Here is a 23,763-nt window from a genome sequence, read left to right on the forward strand (position 1 = left end):
TAGGACACTCTTAAAAATGGTGCTTCCTGAGGAGGGAAAGGTGCTACCAGCAATAGGGGCATATCATCAGAGGACACAATCACCTGTGGAAAGGACTTCCCAATGCTAAAGGCAATACAGCAGACAAATTATGGCAACATCCCAAATTGAAAACAAAGGAAAGATGGTGACCTAAAACTCATGAAGTACTTACGCTAGAGCTGCTATCCAGGTCTTGGTCCAGTCTGCTCTGAATATCTTCCACATCATCCTATTTTCCTCTCCTTTCTTTTTCTTAATAAAACCTGTCACTAGCTAGCCAGGATCTCCTGACTGGATTCTTCTCTTTCAGGCAAAGGCCAAGATAACACAATGGCCCACGACATATTCATGAAGTTTAGAACCACATATATCTTTTTCATTGATTTTATTAAGGAGTAAGCACCATGTCTTGTACTTAGGATCCCGGTACTTACTGAATAAACTTTCTTAAGTTGCAGATTTACCATTATTCGTTAAAAAAAAGTTTTTTTGAGTCAAAATGCTTTAATTTCCAAATTTTTGTTTTTCCTGTTTTTGAATGTGATTTATATTTTCAAAGCAACATAGTCTAAGAGGATAGCTGAAATGATATCTATTTACTTGATTTTATGAAGATACGTATTGTGACCCAGCATATGGTTTGCCTAATATCATGTGTGCATTGGAGAAAAAGTTGTACTCAATTTTGGGGGAATGGATGGTCATTTATAAGTCTATTAACCCATCTCTCTCATTTCTTTCTTCAAGGACAGAGTTTCCTTAAGTCTTTGCCTAATTGATCTGTCCAGCAGTGTTAAGGAATATTAATGTCTTTTTACTACTATTATGTTCTTGCCAATAGCCCCCTTCATGTCCAGTAGCAGTTTTTAAAGTATTTTTATGGCCCATCATTATGCTTATGTATATGAGAATTAGTTCTTGACGGGGTAAATCCTTGATCATTAAGAAATGACTTTCCTTGGGGGTATGGTGGCGCCAGCAGGTCAATCTATACCTGTGAGGTGAGTGCATCAGCAGCCTGATGACGCCTTCAGACTTCCAGATACCCCAAAATTGCTGATCTGACTTTGGCCGGATCCCAAAAACTTGGGACAAAGCTTACCAAGAAAGTAAGCGGGCAAAAGTTAGGTACGTGGGAGACACACCCACAAACCACCTCAGGCTCAGCTTTATAATTGGAGGCATGGCCTCTCTGGTTCCTGAGCGAACTGCTTAATGGCCATGATCCCAGACACTCAGAAACAAATCTCGAAACCCAACGGCTTTTGGCAGAAATGTGTCCACTCCCTGGAGTGGGTTGCAGGCGCTGGGCCAACCCAGGTGGGAATAGGTTTTGTGCCTTGGCCTGTTCCCCTTGGTGGCCCAGTGGCCATCCTTCAGAGGCCATTGGACAGTCAGGTTTGGCCCACAGTGACGAGATACTCAGGGCCTGGCAAGCTACCCGTGACGTATTCGATATGCCAAACACAGTAACAATTGTCACAATGGAGACATTACTGGGCCTGCTCGAGCAAATTGATGAACAACGGGAGGACAGTGACAGCTTTATCAACTATCTGTACAATTGTTTATTTGAATTCATTACACAACCTCGTCATGGTATCTCGGTATATCCATAGTCATCTGAGAGGCTTTAGAGCTTACTGGTACTAATACAATGACCTTGACTCACTGAATTTGTTGTGCTTCTACGTAGCCCCTCCCTGGTGTCTATTATGAACTGAGGGTGTTTCTTCATTATTGCTCCCAAGAGAACTCTCTGGGGGATTAGGTTTCTCTTTTGCTTCACTATAGATTCTCTTCTAGTGACTTTTTTTCTTTTTGGGTCACACCCAGCAATGCATAGGAGTTATTCCTGGCTCATGCACTCAGGAATTACTGCTGGCAGTGCTTGGGGATACTGGAAATCGAACCTGGGCCAGCCGCGTGCAAGGCAAACACCCTCCCCGCTGTGCTATCGCTCCAGCCCCTTCCAGTGACTTTTTGATACATTTGGTTTGTGAATTAGATGTCTAGTATGGATTATGGGACTGCTTATAATGCTACCTTGTTTCTGCCTCCTTTTGGCTCAGGCTCTATAATTTCTCAGCACCACCACTGGGCTTTTCTGTGGGAAAGGTGGATGGAGCCAAGAATGGAGGAGACAGATGGTATGAGGTGTGGATACTGGCCTGAAGAGAAGGCAGAATGCAGAGTGGGTGTGGAGGTTTCTAGGACCCAGATGTAGGGAAAGGGAAGGCAATCTGTCCTGGGGTATCAGGTGGGAAGTCAGCCTCACCTGAAGAATAAAGCATGCAGAGGATCAGAGGTATTGATGTGGGCCTGCAGAGATGGCAAAGTTGGGTGTGGAGGAAGTACATGAATTTTCACCCAACAGTTACATTTATTTCCCAATTTCCTTGTTTTTAAATTATTCCAATTTCATTTTGACTGTCAGGAATCTGCTACCCCAAACTTCAAATTTACACTTTTCTTTAGAAACATGGTAGTGGCTTATAAAACTTAATATTCTCAAGGCAAATTATATTTGATTCCTATCACTCTATTTCTGTACTTCTATTTCCTTAGGTTAAACAGCAGCACTGGTATCTCTTATTTGTGAACAAATAAGCAGATATTCAACCATAATTTATTGAACACTAAAGAGATATGAACACAAAGAACACAACCCTTACTTTCAGACTTCCCAGTTTAGTTCTGATATAAATATTCAAGCAAATAGTTACAGAATGATGTGGTAATCTTTTTATCTTTCTTTTAGAGGTAAAGACAAATGGCAATGGAATTACCATATTTTTTAATTCTAGTAAAAAGGAAGTAATGGCAGTGACAAAAAGAAAAAGTTAAGTCTAGAGTAAATAAAATGGAAGCTTATTAGACACAAGTTTAATCATCTACACAAAACTTTTTTGAAGTTTGATCTTGAAGGTGAGTTTTCCATTTGCTGTTGTTAAGATTATTCAGTTACTACTAATGGAAATGTATTAGTGATATAAAATGAATCAACTCTAAGTCCATATTTCTTTAAATTTACCTCATCAAAAATGCAACAGTCCTATATTTATTAATAAAGCCCAGGCACAGTGGTGCTTTAGGAGCTGGAGTTATTTAGACTGAGCAGAGCTCAGTGACCACTAGGGTCACACAGAGCTAAGCTGAAAAAGGAGGTGGGCTTTTGGTGCTGGGGATCAAAATCAGGGTCTTGTACAGGCTAAGCCACATACTATATCCTATGAGCGATATCCTAAGTCCAAAAGTCACTGTTCTTTAATGATGTTTGATGCTTTATTATTATAATAATTCTATTTCAGAGGAAAGTTTAAGAGGCAGAAAGAAAGTGTCATTATGTCAGAGAAAACTTGGGAATTACGGGAATTATCTTGGCTTAAAAAAAGGATGTTATAAGGGAGAATGTGCACAAAATTCAAATTAGAGGTAAGTTAGAACTCATCAAATCTGAGAAAACGTGGTTCCACAAGAAAACGTTGTGAAATGATATTAGACATGTAGAATAGGAGCAAATCATGAAAAACCTTACCAACTAAAGAAAACTTCACATGTCAGTGGCTGTCACAGAAAGGATCTGAAAAATTGGTGAGTGGGTAAAGCTTAAAAAGATGACTAATGGGGAGAAAGAAGTAATTTGCTAGTACTATTTTAAATTTTTTAAAAATTCTCTTTTTACTGTTGTTACTGTTACAATTACTAGGGTTTTCACACACTTGGTTGCTATATTTGCCCGTTTGTTTGACAGGGTTTGCACACTGGCTGTGGCACTCAGTTACCCTGTACTGCAGTATTGGTATCTTTTATTTATGATACCAATTTTATGAACAAATAAGCAGATACAGACTGCTCACTTTGTTGTGGACCTGGATGTCCCAAGAACAGTGCCTTCAGGATTGAGATGGCACATGTGGGGCAGCGTCAGGTATTGATCAAACAACCTCAGGTTTTCAAGACAGGCATGTTGCCACTGAGTCATTCCCTTGTTCCCCTATACTTCAAATTTCTGAAATTTTATTGCAAGTGGATAACTAACACTGCCAAGGCAAAGCAACTGAACACACCGTTAAAGACTTTGAAAATAAACCCTTACTTCCAATTTTCCTTTGAAAAGTGTTAATTAAAAAAAAAAACACAACTCTATAGAAAGGACTGAGTTGGGGGGCTGAAGCAACAGCACAGAGGTAGGGTGTTTGCCTTACACATAACCAACATGGGTTTGACCCCTGGTACCCTATATGGTCCCCCAAGCTCCGCCAGGAGTGATATCTGAGTGTAGAACGATGAGTAAGCCCCGACTACCACGCGCTGTAGGTCCAACCCTCCCCCACAAAAAAAGCACTGAGTTGTGGTAGGCAGAATAAAGAACAGATTACAATAGACATTAAATGCTTTTATTTGGAACAGACGACTACCCTGTTGTACTATCAAAACTTGGCTGCTTCTCATTCTTTCTTATATTACCAGAAATCTAATTTTAACACTTTACATGTGAACAGCCCTTTATAGTTTGCTAAGAACCTTTGCTGATTTAATGTGCAATGGTTTTGTAAAGCAGTTTAACGGAATAGAAACTAAAACACAGAGAAATTAAACTTTCCAGGGCAATATAAAAAGAAATCTGCTATCTCATGGTTCTGAGCCACATCTTTATCTACAATAGAGCTGTGTCTTTGAATCTACAGCTCCAAAATAATGATATATATCTATATCAATATCTATATCTGGATCTAAGTATAAATCCATAACACAGATGACCCAGGTAACAAAATGGTAACTAGATTTGTCTTGCCTTCCTAGAAACTAAAGATCCTCTTCTTTATGTTGGATAATCATGTCAATTTACCAATCCTTTCCCTGCTATGCTACCACAAAAATGTAAATGCTGTTTACTATCAACCTTTGGGATCAATTTACAGACAAGGTACATAAGATTTAACTACAGTTAGGAAAACACTAAGGTTAGTACCCTTCCTAACATAAAACAAAGGATATAACTAACAAGTTTGGGAGGAGCAGGGATAGAGAAAATTTGGGGGAGAAAAGTGATATTTATTACATGCTTATTTTAAAATAAAAGTTCATCATTTGCTGAGACAGGAAATGGGACATTGTTATATTAAAGATACAGTAATGGCCAAAGAAAGGATGATAATGGTATCTCAAGAAGTAGGGAAAGAGAGGGAAGAAGTAGAGAAAGGCAAATGATAATTTATCATGATAGGAGATGATAATATCTACATAAGACTGTTAAGACTAGAGAAATACTGTATAGCTGAACAATGATTTTCATTACAAATCCTTCGAGGTAACAAATATATTTTATGTATTTGCACTATTTATAAAAAGAGATGAATATAAAAGTAAATTTTTTTTGAAAAAAAAAAAATGAAGATCACTCTTTGACCTAGTTGAAACTGTACTTGTTCCTACAACATTCCAAACTGTAATAAGCTTGAAGAACCAGAAATGCCTTCTCTTTTGAATGCTTTCTTTTTAATCAATTTTTATCTGTACCAAAAATACTCATTGTTTTCCTAACTGTGGTTGCAGATGATAGTTATTTCCTAATTTAAACTTCTGCCAGCACAATACTGTGCTGGAAATAATTTACATGTCACTTGATCACTTGACATCCCATTAGTCACTGATTTGCTCGAGTGGGCACTGTCATGTCTCCATTTGTCCCTGTTGCCTGCTAGTGTAACCCAATGGCGTCTGCTCATTCTAGGAACATGAAGAGCCTCGAACCGATTGTTCAGGGTCTTGACGAAGTCTGACCATCTCATAGGTGGGCGGCCACATGGCCTTTTGACATCCCGTGGAATCCAGTCAGTAACGGCTCTAGTCCAGCAGTTGTCTCCAAATCTCATTATCTGCCCAGCCCACCTGATTTTCGACGCGTTGGCAAAGGAGACGGCGTCCCTGATTCTTGACCATCAATGGAGGTCGGAACTCTGGATTCTTTCTCTCATTTGAGTGAAGAGGGTTACTCCAACGGTAGCTCTTTCGATTCCTCTTTGGGAGACCCAAATAGCGTTCTCATCCTGTTTTCACAGGGCCCAGGTCTTTGAGGCATATGTTAATGCAGGAAGAACAGTGGAATCAAAGAGATGTGCCCGGAGCCAAATGTTCTTCGTCCTCGTAGCTATTTCTTTGATGCTCTTGAAAGTGTTCCAAGCCGCTCTCTTCCTCCTGCGCAACTCAGGTGCCAGGTCATTCGTCATGTTGACTTCTTGACCTAGGTATACATAACTGTTGCATTCGGAAATGTTCGTTCCCTCGAGAGTGAATGGAACGTCAGGAACAAAACTGTTTTGCATAAACATTGTCTTAGTGAGATTCAGCTGGAGTCCAATCTTTCCACACTCACGGTTGAAGTTGGCCAGCATTTGTGCCGCTTGCCTAATGTTTGGTGTTATTAGACCCATGTCATCAGCAAAGTGGGGGTGGTATAGTTGCCGACCATCTATCTTCACTCCCATTCCTTTCCATTTTAGTTGTTGCATGATGTTCTCGAGGGTGGCACTGAAGAGTTTCAGTGAAATGGTATCGCCCTGCTGAACCCCTCTCTTGACATCAATGATCACTTCCCTGTAGAATGGTGAGATCCTGGTAGTGAATCCATAATACAGCTCACAGAGGATCCTGATATATTGAGTTTGAAGGCCCTGTTTGGCTAGGGCTTCGATGACTACTTCTGTCTCAACAGAATCAAAGGCCTTCTTTAAATCAATGAATATTAGACAAAGCGGCATCTTGTTCTCCCATTCAAAATTCAACACGCTATTTCATCGGTAAAGGTGTGAACAGCACCAGGCCCCGACAAGGTCAGACCCGAACACCTGAAGAATCTGCTGTAGGTACTCATCAATACTTTGGCTTGGCTCTTCACATGCTACCTGTCTGATCGCAAGGTTCTGTCCCAATGGAAAATCAGCAGCACTGTACTACCATACAAGAAGGGAGATATCCACGACACTGGCAACTATCTCCTGATCTTCCTATTGTCTGTCGTCTACAAGCTGTTCACTCGTGTCATCCTGAATAGGATTGGCAGAACACTAGATAAAGGACAACCATAAGAGCAAGCTGGGTTCCACAAAGGATTCAGCATGATTGACCATATCCACACAAATTTACATGTATTTAGATTAAAAAAAATATAATATCGCTCTTCCTGTTCATCCCAATGCTGTGCCCAGTCTTCCCCCCCCCCACCCAGGTCAGTCACTATGCGAACCCAGGAGTTGACTTCCTCCGCGTACGCACCCCCAGCGTCCTCTAGGATCCTTGGATGCTCACCATCCCTGTGCCTCTTCCTATTCGTCCCCAGTGCTGTGCCAGGTCTTCCTCCTACCCCAGATCAGTCACTATTCAAACCTGGGACTTGGCTTTCTCCACATATGCGCCCCAGGCATCCTCTAGGACCTAGGATGCTCACCATTCCTGTGCCTTATCCTGTTCGTCCCCAACACTGTGCTCGGTCCTCTTCCTCCCCCAGGTCAGTCACTAACTGAACCCGGGACTTGGCTTTCTCCACGTACGTACTCCAGGCGTCCTCTAGGACTCTGGGATGCTCACCATCCCTGTGCCTCTTTTTGTTCATCCCCAACACTCTGTCCTGTCTTCCTCCTGGCCCAGGTAATTTACTCATACCCAACAATCTCGTGTAACACCTCAGTCTCTATACCACCACATCAACATGAAGAAACAACGCAAATCTCCACCATGAGGGGAGCACGATGAAAAGAGTCCAGAAGCCTCAGTAGGTGCTACTCACCTAAGGGACATCTCTGTGAAAGAATTCAGATATGAAGTAATGAAGATGTTCAATGAACTCAATGAAACAGTGAGACAGATATCCAGTAAATTAAAGGAGGACATGAGAGAAACAATCGAGAAAATACAGGAAGAAATGAGAGCAAAAATTGGAAAGCCATGCACAGAAATGTCACGAATAAAAGTTTCGGTAAATGAAATGAAAAACTCAAGTCTATGCCCTCAACAGTTGAATGGCCATAGCTGAAGACAGACTCAGCTGGAAGATCAGCTGCACAAAGCCTATAGACAACAACAAACAATGGCAAGAGACCTCAAAATAGCTCGAGAGCGAATCAGAGTCTTAGGAGATGATTCAAGAGGAACAACATTAGAATCATTAGAGTACCAGAAAGTCAGGGAAACAATCGCAATGAAAAAGCCACGGTTAAACAAATCATTGCTGAAAAATTTCCAAAGCTGGACAGTGCAGCCATTCAGAATCAAGGAGCCTGAAGGGTGCCAGCTAAAAGAGACCCTAAAAAAAACACTCCAAGACATATCATAGTTAGAATGATTGATGTTGCCGATAGAGACACAATACTGCAAGCAGCAAGGTCAGAGAAGGAAATCACATACAAAGGAGCACCCCTTAGATTCACAGCAGACCTATCAGAGAAAACCCTCCAAGTCCTAAGGCAATGGTGGGATATAGCGAAAAAACACACTGAAATGAACACGTCACTAAGAATACTCTCTCTGGCTAAACTCTCACTCAAACTAGAAGGAACAATACACTACTAGAAGGAACAACTCACTCATCTGAACAGTCAGAGCAAACACAGACTCAAAATTAAAGGATGAAAAACAATCCTGCAAGCAAACAGCTCCCTCAAAAAAGCTGGAGTGGCCATACTAGTATTGGACAACATAAATTTCAGGTTGAAAAAGGTTAGAAGGGACAGTATAAATATACTGATATCTCCCCCAAACATATGATCATCTAATCTTTGACAAGCTAGCAAGAAATGTAAATTGGAGCAAGGAAAGCCTCTTTAACAAACTGTGCTGGAAAAACTGGACAGCTACATGCAAAAAAAAAAAAAGGGATCAGATCTCTACATAACACCATGTACAAAAGTAAGATCAAAATGGATTAAAGACCTCAACATCAGACCAAAATCCATAAGGTACAATGAAAACAAGGTTGGCAAAACCCTACATGACATTGAAGCTAATGGTATCTTCAAAAAAAGATATGCCACTGGCCAAGCAAGTGAAAACATAGACAAATGGGACTATCTTAAACTAAGAAGCTTCTTCAGCTCAAAAGAAACAGTGACCAAAATACAAAGACAGTCTTCAGTATGGGAAAGGATACCCATATGACAAGGGGTTGATATCAAGGATATACAAAGTACTGGTTGAACTCCAAAAGAAGAAAACATCCAAGCCTATCAAAAAATGAATAGAAACTTTCTCAAAGAAGAAATCCGAATAGCTAAAAGGCACATGAGAAAATGCTCTACATCATTAATCATCAGGGAGATGCATATCAAAGCAACAATGAGATATCAGCTCACAACACAGAGACTGGCCCACATTCAAAAGAACAAAAGCAACCGGTGTTGATGCAGAAGTGGCGAGAAAGGGACACTCCTTCACTGCTAGTGGGAATGCCGACTGGGTCAGCCCCTTTGGAAAATAGTATGGATGATTCTCAAAAAATTAGAAATTGAGCTCCCATTTGACCCAGCAATACCACTCCTGGGAATACACCCCGGAGAGGCAAAAAAGTACAGTCGAAATGACACCTGTACTTCTATGTTCATTGCTGTACTATTCACAATAGCCAGAATCTGAAAAAAACCCGAATGCCCAAGAACAGATGACTGGTTAAAGAAACTTTGGTCTATGTATACAATGGAGTACTATGTAGCTGTTAGAAAAGATGAAGTCATGAAATTTACATACAAGTGGTACTACATGGAAAGTATCATGCTAAGTGAAAGGAGTCAGAAAGAGAGGGACAGACATCTGGGGAACATAAAGTAACAAAATAGGAGACTAATACCCAAGAATAGCCAAGATAAGTACCACGAGGTTTACTCCATGGCTTGGAGGCCAGCTGCACACTCTAGGGGTAAAGGCAGCTCAGACAGAGAAGCGAGCACCAAATAAAGGGTGTTGGGAAGATCCGCCCAGGATGTGAGATGCATATTGAAAGTATACTATAGACCGAACATGATTGCCACTCAATTCCTCTTTTGCAAACCACAGCACCCAAAAGGATAGAGAGAGAACAAAAGGGAATGCTCTGCCACAGAGGCAGGGTGGGATGGGTATGGAGGGTGGGTGGGATACTGGGATTAGTGGTGGTGGATAATGGGCACTGGTGGAGGGATGGGTACTTGATCATTTATAGCTGAAACCCAAGCACAAAAATATGTAAGTCTACAACTGTACCTCATGGTGTTTCACTAATAAAAATTAAAAAAAAAAAGAATCTTTGGTACATCTACACAATGGAGTACTATGCAGCTGTTAGAAAAGATGAAGTCTTGAAATTTACATACAAGTAGTACTACATGGAAAGTATCATGCTAAGCGAAAGGCGTCAGAAAGAGAACAACAGACATAGAAAGATTGCATTCATCTGGAGAATATAAAGTAACAAAATAGGAAACTACCACCCAAGAATAGCCGAGGTAAGTACCAGGAGGTTCACTCCATGGCATGGAGGCCAACTGCACATGCTAGGAGAAAAGGCAGCTCAGATAGAGAAGGAAGTACCAAATAAAGGCCGTTGGGAGGATCCTCCCAGGATGGGAGAAGAATGCTGAAATTAGACTATAGACCAAACATGATTGCCACTCAATGCCTCTTTTGCAAACCACAGCACCCAAAAGTAGAGAGAGAATAAAAGGGAAAGCCCTGAGGGTTGGGACTGGGGGGATGGGAGGGGTGGGAGTGATACTGGGTACTGGTGGAGGGACAGGTACTTGATCATTGTATAACTGAAACCCAAGCACAAAAATTTGTAAGTCTACAACTGTAACTCATGGTGCTTCACTAATAAAAATTTTTTTAAAAAAGTGGATAAAAGAAAAAGAAATACAGTATCACCTAACTCTTACTCTATCATTTAATCTTCCCTATTATAATTGAAACAAAGATGATAATTTTATTCTTCTTAAAACTTTTCTAGAAAAAAAACACAAATTATAGGAGTTATAATTAAATATAGCACTAGAAAGTCTTACAAGAAAGTACAAACAAAGTTGGAGGAAAAATAGTGTATTATAAAATGTATAGATAAGGAGGAGCACATTAAAAAAAAGGCGAAACAAGAAAACCCACACAAGTCCTTAGAAGAAAAATTGAGAATTTATTGTGTTTTGTTTTGGGGCACACACAGTGATGCTCAGGGTTTACCACAGGGTCTGCACTCAAACCAGTCCTAGAGGGCCTGGGCGACCATATGGAATGTTGGGGATCAAACCTAGGTCAGCTGCATGCCAGACAAGTCCCATACCCAATGTACTATCACTCTGACATTAAAAAGTGAATTTTTTTTTTAATTTTTAAAAAAATTTTATTAGTGAAACACCATGAGGTACAGTTGTAGACTTACAAGTTTTTGTGCTTGGGTTTCAATTATACAACGATCGAGTACCCATCCCTCCACCAGTGCCCATTTCCCACCACCACAGATCCCAGTATCCCTCCCACCCACCCCATCTTTAAATTTTTTTTCCTTTCTTTTTTTTTATTACAGTTGTAGATTTACAATTAAAAAGTGAATTTTTATGGCAGAAAGAAAAAGAGAATTACACAGGATAAAAGGAAACCAGTTCACATAAAAATACTTATCTTATCAAATCTAGAAATCAACTATAACAAAGACAGGCATAATTTCTGGAAGCAGAACATTTTTGGGATGGTATATTTACAAACAAATTTTTTTAAATTAAAAAGATAAAGAAACTACTGAATATTATCTTGAAATGAAACAAATCTTGAGAAATTAAGAGCATACAAAAAACAAAAACAGTATTCTCAATTAGTAGAAAAAATTCGACTGCCTTCTCTGCTATTTTTTTTCCCTCAGAAAATGTGGAAATCCAGACATGAGAAAATTACTTTGAATCTAAGATGCTTGTCAACCTCCCCTCCAATAAGCCACTACTACAATCGCATTCTATGATTTTCATAAAATGTAAAAAACATCTGTGATACAGTAGTAGAAATTACAAGTTGGTTACCAAATTTATGCTATCAGTGGCATTCAGAGAATGAAACAAGATTCAAAAGCGTAACAATAAAGATAGGTAAAAGTCAGCTGGGAACGGTATTGTGTAGGGAAAGGAACACATCTTCTATTTGTTCAGGCTCTTTGTAAAAAATTTGAACATAAAAAGATATTCTAATCTAGGGCAGAAAATACACTGATACCAGAGTTGGAATAGAAAAAGTATCTTGAGAATCCATACTGAGTGGGCATTATGTTGCAGAAGGATGGTAAAAAAACCTGCTGTCTTGAAAAACAGAAAATGAATTAAAAAATTTATGATTTTTGTTCCAGTACTAGCTTTTGTATTGTTATTTCAAATTAACTTATGAGTATGAAACTTTGTAACATTTTTCTGATATATTTTGGCACTTTGATGGATATGCAGTTATTTTGTACATTAAACGCATAAACACTAACATTATAACCATGTTATCTCAGTAATAAATATGTGAGGACCTGGTTTCAATCCTCAACACTGAAAAAAAAAGATAGAAGTTATCCCACATAAAATACAGACTTCTCTTTTAAAGACATGTCTGCCATAAACAATTTATTTTTAAAAGATACTTTCTTTTCACATAGAAATAAACTTTTCAGATAGTTCATATTTTAGAGTCAATAATAAACACTAATTAATATAAGGAACTAGAAACTGAATTAGTACAATGACTGAATTTGGCCATAAATCAGACTTCAGGAAAGGTGCTTGATAAAAAGAAGAGCAAAGCAATCTGAGAGTATGTTCACAACACCAACGACAGTATAATCAGGGGCCAGAGTGATTGGTAAGGGCATTTGCCTAGCACGTGGCCAACCTGGGCTCGATCCCTGGCATCTTATATGGTCCCCCAAGTACTGCCAGTAGTGATTCCTGAGTGCAGAACCAGGAGTAACCCCGCATTGTTGGGTGTGACCCAAAAAGTCAATTTAAAAAAATATGTAAACATTGAAAGAAACACAGAATCTTGCTTGAGGTTCCACTGAGAAAATTCACAGGAAAACCCACCACTATCTCTGGAACATTGATTCAATTTGTGGAATAAGAAGATGCATTTGTTTTGACATCTTAAGGACAGCAAACACCGGGGAGGGTAGAGGGTATTATGAGGGCAAGGAGTTTTACCTTGAGAAAAGAGAAGGGTGAGTCAAAACCATACACCCTCAATCTTAAAACTCCATTCTTAACTACATCTTGTGTTAAGCAGAATATCCACCACCCTCGGCAATCTGTGGCAAGCTAATAGAATGCTCTGAATCCTTAGAGAGGAGAAAACAATGCAAAGCAAAACCCAAGACTACAACCAGGGTGGAGTAGCACCAGGCTGAGTGACAGACAATTTGTCTTCACCCCCACTCCTGAATCCCTATCTCACTTATTCCAAGGACTGGAATGCCAGCTTAAAGTAAGAAGGATGCTTTCTGCAGAGTCTAACGCAATAAAACTGTCTTTACTTACGTCAAGTCTGAGGCTTTGCTTAAACAATGCAACATCTGCTGGAGTCCAAGTCTTGTAAAATAGTGTGGGATCACAGGACATGACCATGTGAGTTTGAGATTGTAAGGCAGCCTGTCAGGCACAGGAAAATTCAAATATCCTAACTGATATCAGGATTTTTGGGGTTATAGGTTCTATTTAGTGCTCCTGACCATGAGTACCCAGTTGCTATTCAAGCCTGGCAGGCAATGACACCATAGACACTGTCAGATAACAGTCACTGTCAATATTGGCCTTCTTAAGCTTGATCTTAAGAATGCAGATGATAAGGTAGGCTTGTGTCAGCAAATTCCCAGCAGCTAATGTACAGTAGCTACTGTAGGTTATATAAGCCCATAAATCCCCAACAAACCACCAGGTCCACAAAATCCCTGAGCCATAGGCACTGACTTAATGTGATGAGCGTAAGCTCAGGCCAGCTCTCTCTCAGAGCTCTACCCCTCACACTCATACAGCTCCATGCAAAATGAAGAACCAGGAATTCAGCCACAAGAAGGATGGGCAAAAAAAGCCCCAAAAGTGTTCAAATATAGCAGAACTTTCTAAATTTCCCAAAGAAGGCTTCAAGAAAGAATCCTATTAACATTCAATAATATGATAAAATAAGTAGAAGAGTAGAAGAGACCACCATGCTGAAAGAAAGTATGAAAGAAAATAAGAAAAAGCTCCAAACATAAAAGAATAGCAAAAAAGAAAAAGCAAAACAAAAGCACCACACAAGAGCATAATGGAGAAAAACTCAAATACCAATCAATCACCTTGAGGGCATGGTGGAGAAGGCGGCCAAAAATTGAGAGAAAGAAGTAATTTTTAAGAAAGGAAGAAAATGTAGGAGATTTATGTAAAGCAACATTTGCCTCATAGGAATTTCAGATAGAAGAGAAAAGGGGAAGAACTGCTGGTGGAAGAAATAGTAAAATTTTCAGTTTGAGGAAGGAAATATAGACCCTGTCCAGTAAGCCCTAAAGTGTTCCAAATGAAATAATCTCAAAAAGAAAAACACCAAGACTCAATATAATCAAAATAGCAAGAGTCAAAAGAGACTCTGAAAAGCATAAAAGCCAAGATTCACATATTACTGATCTTTCATTAAGACACATACTGGATTTCTCAAAAGGAACTCTATATCCAGATTCATTCCCTTGTACCACGTATGCTCCCCCTGAGTACTACCAGGAGTGATTCCTAAGCAGAGAACTAGCAGAAAGCCTATAGCACCACTGCAATGGCCCCTGAATGAGAAATATATAAATTTTAGGGCCAGAGGAATAGCACAGTGGGAAAGGTACTGGCTTTGTCCCTGGCACCGCATCCAGTCACCTGAGCATCCCTGAACAAGCCAGGAGTAAACACTGAGCATAAATGGATACATGTGTGTATGTCAATATACCCACCTAGTTAGCCTCCCAAAATGAGAAACTCTACAGCCATAAAAGAATGGTATGGATATATCCAAAGTCTAGAATGAAAAAGAATGCTCTCTCACCATGTTATTACTCAGATTTGAAGAAGTGACAAAATATTTTAAATAGCTAAAGGCATTATATTGCTTCTAAACAATTGCTTCTAAATTTGCAAGATATATGAAATTGTCTTTTTATAAAAGGGAAAACTCTGAAACAGAAAGATATTAAAAAAATAAAACCACATAAAATGGGGGAAAGGAGGTGACTAATAAAAGGGACTCTCAGATTAAACTTCGTATTATATTTAAAAGGGTGGGGAATAAGCTTAGAATAAACTAATATGTAAACTACATGGTAACCTCAAAATAATAGCTTTTAGAAGACACTAATAAGAAGAGGAAAATGGAAGCCAGCAACTAGATGAAAAATTGACATACTAAAGTGCAAAACATAAGGGAAAAATAAGAGAAAGCCAAAGAAACAGTCAAACACCAAAAACACCCAAAATTCTCACAGAAAAATAGCAATAAGTTAATAATATCAAATTTTCTTTCAAGTTTGATGGACAGAACACCCCAATGAAAATGCAGAATGGACAGATGACTCAAAAATCAAAACCTAACCTTCTGCTGCTTATAAGGAAGACACTTGGCCTTTCACAGTAAACACAGACTCAAGAGTGAGACACTGGAAAAGTCACTAGAAAACATGCAAATTAGCCTAAAAACCATCAAGGGCAGCCAAACTTAAGACAGACAAAACAGCACTCAAGTGAAAAATGTAATACAAGATAAAGACAGACGGAAGCATATATTGCTCTTACATGTTGCTCTTATCAACATATGAGCAGCAAATAAAGAGTAAAGTTTTTTTAAAGTAACTATGAATTTACCTGAGGACATGCACAACAGTAGTTGAAAAATGGTGGCTGGACTATACCAAGAGGTGCTCGGGGATTACTCCTGGTTCTACGCTCAGGGATACTTCTGGTAGTGCTCTCCTGAGCACCATGCGTGGTGCCAGGAATTAAACTGGGGTCAGTTATGTATACAGCAAGTGCCTTACCCCTATACAGAGTCTTGGGCCTGCTGAGCATTAAAAAAAATAATTTTTTTTTTTGCTTTTTCTTATTGTGGTAAGTAGACTGAGGGAGCCCAAAGTACCACAGAGAGCAATTTTGTGAAGAGGATAAAACTCAGGACCTCATACACACAAGATAACTGGCAACTTTAGACTTCACTGAGCATAGTGATAGTCTCTGACATCTTTAATAGTAGATGAATAGTAGTAATTGAAGAGTAAACTTTTTAAAACTTTTTTTATTAGTGAATCACCGTGGGGTACAGTTACAAACTTATGAACTTTCGTGTTTGCATTACAGTCATACAATGATCGTTTACCCACCCCTCCACCAGTGCCCATTCTCCCCCACCAATGTTCCCAGCATCCCTCGCACCATCCCCACCCCAGCCCCCACCACCCGACCCTGCCTCAGCAGCAGGGAATTCCCTTTTATTCTCTCTCCTTTTGGGTGTTGTGGTTTGCAACAGAGGTATTGAACGGCCATTGTGTTCAGTCTATAGTCTACTTTTGGCACTCATCTTTCAACCAGAATGGAAGATTAAACTCTTGATTAAACCATAGTCCTGAAATCGAATATTAACCAGAATTTTCATATCTGAACCATGATAAACATAATTCTAAATATTTCATATTCTCAGAAAAATTTTAAATTTCAAAACTGGACTGAACTCTGCTCAAATTAGCTTAGGTACTTTTTATTATTTTATGTTTTGAAACCAGTAATTTATAATAGAAATATATAACTCTTTAGAATTTTTCACTAACCATTTGGTTTCCTAATTATAGATAAGAAAACAAAATACAAGAAAGGTGGAAAAAAATACAATGGATTATGTTAGACAGCAGTTTTGGTTTTAACATTTTAAGGCTGGTGTCTCTCCCTAATATTATGTTGCCTTTGGGCTTCTGGTGCTACTGTGCTGTGTATTTTTAAGTCCCATATATGAAAGAGAAAATTCTGTATATATATCTTTCCTTTTGACTTATTTTATTTAGCATGACATCCTCTGATTCTATCCATTTTGCTGCAAATTGCATGATTCGGTTCTTCCTTAGAGCTGTATAGTATTCCACTGAAAATATATAACAAAACTTCTGTATCAATTCCTCTATAGTTGGGTGCTTAGATTGTTCCCATATAATTGACACAAGTGGTTGCAGGGGATGGCTGGAAGAAGGAAGGGGTCTTGGGATCCTGGGGAGAGGAAGGGGATACACTGGTAATGGGCACGGTGTTGGAATTGTGTGCGTGAGAAACCATTATTAGTAGCACTGCAAACCATAAAATCTCAATAATTTTCTTTAAAAGACTGGTTTCTCTCAAGAGAGTATTGAGGAAACAACAGGTATAATATGTCTATGTCCTATCTTCTTCAGACATATCCACTGTCTTCAGGTTGTTTTCCAATTACAGTGGCTGTCCCCCTAAAATGTGGTTAAAAAATACTCTCAAGAGAATGAGGTCGGGGCAACAGCTGTGTGGGTGCTCCTGTGCCAAGAAAATCTGTGAGAGAAAGAGTACAGTGGGGGAGGGCACTTGCCCTATCTGGGGCCGAACTGAGTTCAACCCCCAACACCTCATCTAGTCCACTGAGCACCACAAAGCGTAATCTCTGAGCACAGAACTAGAGTAAGCAGGCCCCTGAGCACTGCCAGGTGTTCTGCAACCCCCATCAAAATACAAACAAACAAACAAACAAACAAAAAACCCCTAACACTCAAGGGAGCAAGAGTACTCCACAGGGGTTACTCCAAGAAAAGTCACTGAAGAAAACAGTTAACACTTCAGGGAGACTAAACTGTGCAGAAGGAAGAAATGCAGACAAGTCCATAGGTAAGGAATGCGTCCCTTGGTGGACAGTGGGCAGAAGCAGAGAGTGAAAGAAAAAAGGGACTGGCCAATGCCAGAGAGCCAGTGCCGAACAGAGAGTGCCAACCTAGCACAGGAGCGGGGTGAAAACAAAGAACTTCCACAACAACAGCTTTACCCTAGCATGGAGTCAAAAACACCAGGGATGATGGTGCTCCAAACAGTGGGCTGCCAAACAGCAAGAGTTGGAAGTAGCCGTTGGCGGTGAGTAAGGATCAGCAGGGTTGTAATCCGGGCTCCTCTGAACTGAAATATAGTCCAGCCCCACCTGACAGTCCCACCCAACAGTACTCAGGAGTTGTAATCTTTGGACTTGTTACCCAATAAAAAGAACAACCTCACTTGGCCCAAAAGGGAGCAGCAGCCACTGCTGAGTTAAATCCACACATCACAGATCGCAGTCAAGGCCCACCCTGAGAGGCTCACAGTCCTGGCTTGGCACTCACGCAAGCACAACCTGGGCTCTACCCTGCTAAAACCCAACCTTCAAGTTTCAGAATTGGCACAATCTGACAAGCTTGCAGCCCCAACCAGTTCAGAACCAAGGACTGCCTAAGTGGGCAGAGATGTAGTAAGCATCAGACTTATCTCCAACTTAAGTCTGAGGACAATGAGTAAATACAGAAATGATCCCTGCAAGTATAATCTCTGCAAGGACAATGAAGACACACAAGGGCACTGAACACACAAGAACATTGAGAAAAGGTCCAAAGAGGTTTAGTTTTGTGCCTGTATCCATCTTGTGATAAAGAGATGGGAAAATGGCAGTAACCGGCACAGAGAGAGCTGACTGTCCCCAGGCCACAGTTGGGAGCATGTAGCAGTTGGGATTCAACCTGGAGTTGAGTCCCACCCAAAGGGCAGGGTTCAGCACAGCCACCCCAAACCCGTATAGGCAAACACAATAAAAAATTTCCTCCAACGGGGCTGGAGCGATAGTACACTGAGAAGGGCACTTGCCTTGAACCCATGGGACCTGGATTTAATTCCAAACACCTCATGGGTTTCCGCCCAAGCCCACCAGGAGTGATCCCTGAGATCAGAGCCAGAAATAAGCCCTAAGGTATATACAAATCAACTAGGTCAAAGAGAAAATTGAAGAAATAAAGACTCCTCAAAACAAATGAGAATAAAAAGCAATATAAATAGGGATGTTTATAGCAATGCAGGCTTAAATCAGGAAATAGAGAAAACTCAAATCAATAACCTAACCTTAACTGCTTGAAAAACTAGAACAACAAATGAATTCCAAAGTAAGTAGGATGAAAGAAACAGTAAAAATTAGACCAAAAATCAATAAAAACAGAAATCAAGAATATGATACAAAGGAGAAATAAAACCAGAAACTGATTTTTGGAAAGAATAAAGAAAACTGAGAAATCATTAGCTAAATATAAATACATGATAAAAAAAGAAAAAAATCTCAAATATATCAGATTAAAGATAATAACAGATTACAAGACAACTTAAGAAATGCAAGATGATAAGAGGTAATATGAACAACTCTATGCCACTAAGTGGAAGAACCCAGAAGAAATGGACAAATTCTTAAAATCATAAAATCTATGAAGATCAAATCAGGAGCAAGTAAAAACCAAGAACAAATCAATTTAGATTGGTTTAGATTCAAAACAGTTTACTAGTGAGTTATAGCAAACCATTAAGGACTTACTGTGTAGACTCCTCAACCATTCCAATATTTTATAGAAAGGAATTCTATTGATTCTTTTTTTGTATTTTTTTTTCTTTTTGGGTAACACCCGGTAATACACAGGGGTTACTCCTGGCTCATACACTCAGGAATCGATCCTGGTGGTGCCCAGCAACCATCTGGGATGCTGGGAATCGAACCCGGGTTGGCTGCGTGTAAAGCAAATGCCCTACCCGCTGTGCTATCACTCCAGCCCCCTAATCCTATTGATTCTTAGAGCATCACTAAAGCTAATATTATTTTTTTAATAAAAGCAGAGGTATTATTAAAAAAAGAAAATTATCCTTGATGAAGATTGGTATAAAGATCCTCAACAAAATATTAGTGAACCAAATCTAACAGAGTATCAAAAGGATCATAAACCATGATCGAGTGGAATTCAATCAGTTCAATATAGGTAGCACTGCACTGTAGCACTGTCCTCCCGTTGTTCATTGATTTGCTCTAGCAGGCACCAGTAACGCCTCCAATGTGAGACTTGTTACTGTTTTTGGCATAGTGAATACACCACAGGGATCTTGCCAGGCTCTCCGAGAGGGATGGAGGAATCAAACCCAGGTCAAACGCCCTACCCACTGTGCTAAATAAACAAAATATACCATATTAACTAAAGGAAAGAAAAATCATATCAAATTGTTTAATGCAGAGAAAGGTTCTGACATGACTCAAAATAATCTTGATACATCCATTCAGGATAAAAATATTCAACTCCCTGTTTGGGAGTGAAGGAGTATAGTGTTAATTTCAAGATAGACACCTACAGACATATACAATAAACATGTAAATAACCAACATCATAATGTTGAAAACTAAGTTTTCCCTTTGAGATCACAAGGAAATGATGTATACTTTTTCCACTCTACTTGAAAATAGTTTTGGAAGTTCTCACCACAGCAATTATGCAAGAAAAATAAAACACAGGGATCCAAGTTGGAAAAGAAATGAAACTCTATTGTTAATCTATGAAAAATGTTTTAGTAAAACGGGATAAGCCACGAAAACAAAAAGAAAAAGATAGAAAGGAGGGTGCTGAGGCAACAGAACAGTAGGTAGGTTGTTTGTCTTGCATGCAGCAGACCTGGGTTCAATCCTTGGCACCCCATATGGTCCCCAAGCACTGCCAAGAGTGATCCCTGAGTGCAGAGACAGGAGTAAGCTCTGAGCACTGTCAGATGTGGCCCAAACTACCCCCTATCCCCCCAAAAAAAACAAAAATCCAAAAAAATCTGACCTATATCTCATACCATATGCAAAAGTTAATTCAAAGTGGATTAAAAATCTTGAAATTAGACCACTGTAGCACTATCCTTCCATTGTTCATCGATTTGCTCGAGTGGGCCCAGTAACGTCTCCTTCGACTTGTTACTGTGTTTGGCATATCGAATATGTCACGGGTAGCTTGCCAGGCTTTGCTGTGCGGGCGAGATACTCTCGGTAGCTTGCCGGGCACTCCAAGAGGGGCGAAGAAACTAAACTTGGGTCAGCCAGGTCGGCCGCATGCAAGACAAACGCCCTACCTGCTGTGTTATCGCTCCAGCCCTATATATATAAAGCACTAATAAAATTTTTAAAGTTTTCAATCTTTTAATATACATAATTCAAGACATTTCTTGTTTTCCTTTTTCTTTGGTTTTGGGGCCACATCCAGTGGTGCTCATTGCTTACTCCTAGCTCTGAGCTCAGGGATCATACCCGGCATGGCTGGGAGGACCAAATGGGGTGCCAGGGATCAAACCCAAGTCAGAAGTGTACAAGGCAAGTGCCCTTTACTTTATCACTCTGGAATTTCAAGATGTTTCTTAATGTCATTATCGTTGAAAAGCAGTAATGCATACCACTTAAAAGAAAATGTACAAGTGAATCACTAGAAAATCTTCCTCCATATTACTAACCAATAAAAGTCTTTAAAATATTCTTTCAATACTGAAACTGATGACATGCAACTGTTCGTGGCATAAAACAAAGTATTTCAGCAAAATACAGGCAGAACTCTCCAGGATATGGACTTCAAAGGTATCCTCAAGATTTAATTTCACTGACAAAGATAATAAAAATAAACAAATGAGACTTTATTAAATCAAAAAGTTTTTTACATGGCAAAAGAAACTTGGGCTAAAATGGGAAAAAAGAAACCCCAAAACAACAACAACCAGACATGCTACTGTCTGGGAAAAATATTTACACACCGTACATTAAATAAATAAAGGCTAATAGCCAAGTATGAAAAGCACTCACAGAACAATGCAACAGCAAAAGCGCTAACCCCATAAAAAAAAAAAAACAGGGAGAGGAGATGAACAGACACACAAAGTGGACACATGAAAAATTGTTGCTTAGTATAAGAAATGAAAAAAAAGTGTTCATCATCACTTATTAGCAACGACATGTAAATTTATCCTCAATGGAAATTAGTACAGAGATTTCTCATAAAATAGAGATTCCACATGTCCCAGTGATTCTACTTCTTGGCTCTATCCCTCAAACACAAAAGCTTTAATTTAAAAAGATATATGTAAACTATGTTCACTACAGTGCTTAGTACATAGTCAGGATATTGAAACAACCCATCTGCCAAATGACAGATAAATAAAGTACTTGTGGTATATACATACAATGACACATTTGTAAGAAAAGATAAAATCGTGCAGTTTACTGCAACTTGAATGAAACTGCAAGGTAATAAGTTAAGCAAAGTAAGTTAAGCAAAGATGAAGATGGACAAATACCCACCCAATGATCTGACTCATCTGTGGAATACAGAGGAACAAAACAAGGAAACAGTCTACAATGATTACAAGCCCTTGATCTTGGATTACAAAGCACAAGATTGCCAAGCAGTGGGAGGGGAAGATGGTGGAGTGCGGAATAAAGAAATGGACTATCAATAACATAAGGGCAGTGGTGGATGGTATTGGGCACTCCGGTGCTGAGATAGTGAGCATATCAAGATCATAACGGTTAACAATATTGTGATCATGTTACCTAAATAATTATTCTTTGAAAAAAATGTATGTTCTATGAGATGTATACTCTATGAAATTTATGAAATGAGGACCAGAGAGATAGATCCATAGGCTGGAGAACATGCTTTGCATGCAATAACCCACAGTTCAGTCCCTAGCACGGAATGGAGACCCTGAATCACCAGAAGGAATTCTTGAGCACAAAAGCTGGAAAGTGCCAAGTGTGGCACCAAAGCAAAACAAAAAATACCAGACTTTAATTACAAACATTTGGTAATAAATATATCAACTGTATATATACATGTGTGGTATTTTTAAATTACATGTATCTTATATGATTTGTAACTAAACCCTCTCAAGCATTTTCATGGAACTTTCATATAAGTCATAAAACATTTCATTTGCTTATCATAAGAAACCCAAGGAGATGAAAACCTACAATCAAATGTGTTTTATTGAGGCTTCAAATATATTTCCCATAAGAGTATAATTGTGCTTTTTTACTATCTTATATTTGTAACAATAAAATTATTTATTAATAACTTATTTTCCATCATAATATACTTCAGATTTGGTTTTGACAATTTTCCTTGTCTTACCTGTTGCACGTAACAAATTAGCTTCTACTCTGTGGGGAACTCTAGGTGGAATTTTCATAGATGCACGAATCTGGTAAAAACTAGAGCAAAATAGACAAAAAGGTCATTTTAAACAAAATATTTTATAAAGCATTTTAAATTTATGCAATGCTCCAACGACCATATATCAACATGTATTAAAATATGAAGTTTATTTTAAGACCAGTCACCCAATTTTGGTAAGAAACATTATAAAGTCTACAGACTGAATATTAACATGACATCTATCTACAAGAGAAACCAGAAAATATAAAGATGAGAGAATTAAGGCATTTCTAATATTATATAAAATAGTTATAGGAAGTAAAAAGTAAGGCATCAAAGAGTTTTACTGATTAGTTTGTTTTCTTTCACAAGACAATTAAATACCATTTTGAGAAAATAAAGGATTATAAAGGTTTTTACAACTGATTTTAAAAAGTGCTAGAGAGACGGGGCCTCATCTGGAAAAAATTATTTTTGGCTTCATATTATTAAGGATTCTTAGCCGCATGATCTCTTATAGTCTAGCCAAC

General features: G+C 39.0%; 1 protein-coding gene across 9 annotated transcripts in view; it reads right to left on the reverse strand.

Annotated features, from left to right (window-relative positions):
- Positions 1-23,763, reverse strand: part of FAM135A (family with sequence similarity 135 member A) — a 142,701-nt gene that overhangs the window by 85,977 nt on the left and 32,961 nt on the right. For all 9 annotated transcript variants that reach the window (XM_056109611.1, XM_056109600.1, XM_056109591.1 and 6 more), the window contains one exon: positions 23,210-23,289. In XM_056109611.1, coding sequence (XP_055965586.1) covers positions 23,210-23,289 — 80 coding nt within the window. The remainder of the gene's footprint in view (positions 1-23,209; positions 23,290-23,763) is intronic.

This window comes from Sorex fumeus, unplaced genomic scaffold, assembly GCF_029834395.1.
Source record: "Sorex fumeus unplaced genomic scaffold, SorFum_2.1 ptg000008l, whole genome shotgun sequence".
NCBI lineage: Eukaryota > Metazoa > Chordata > Mammalia > Eulipotyphla > Soricidae > Sorex > Sorex fumeus.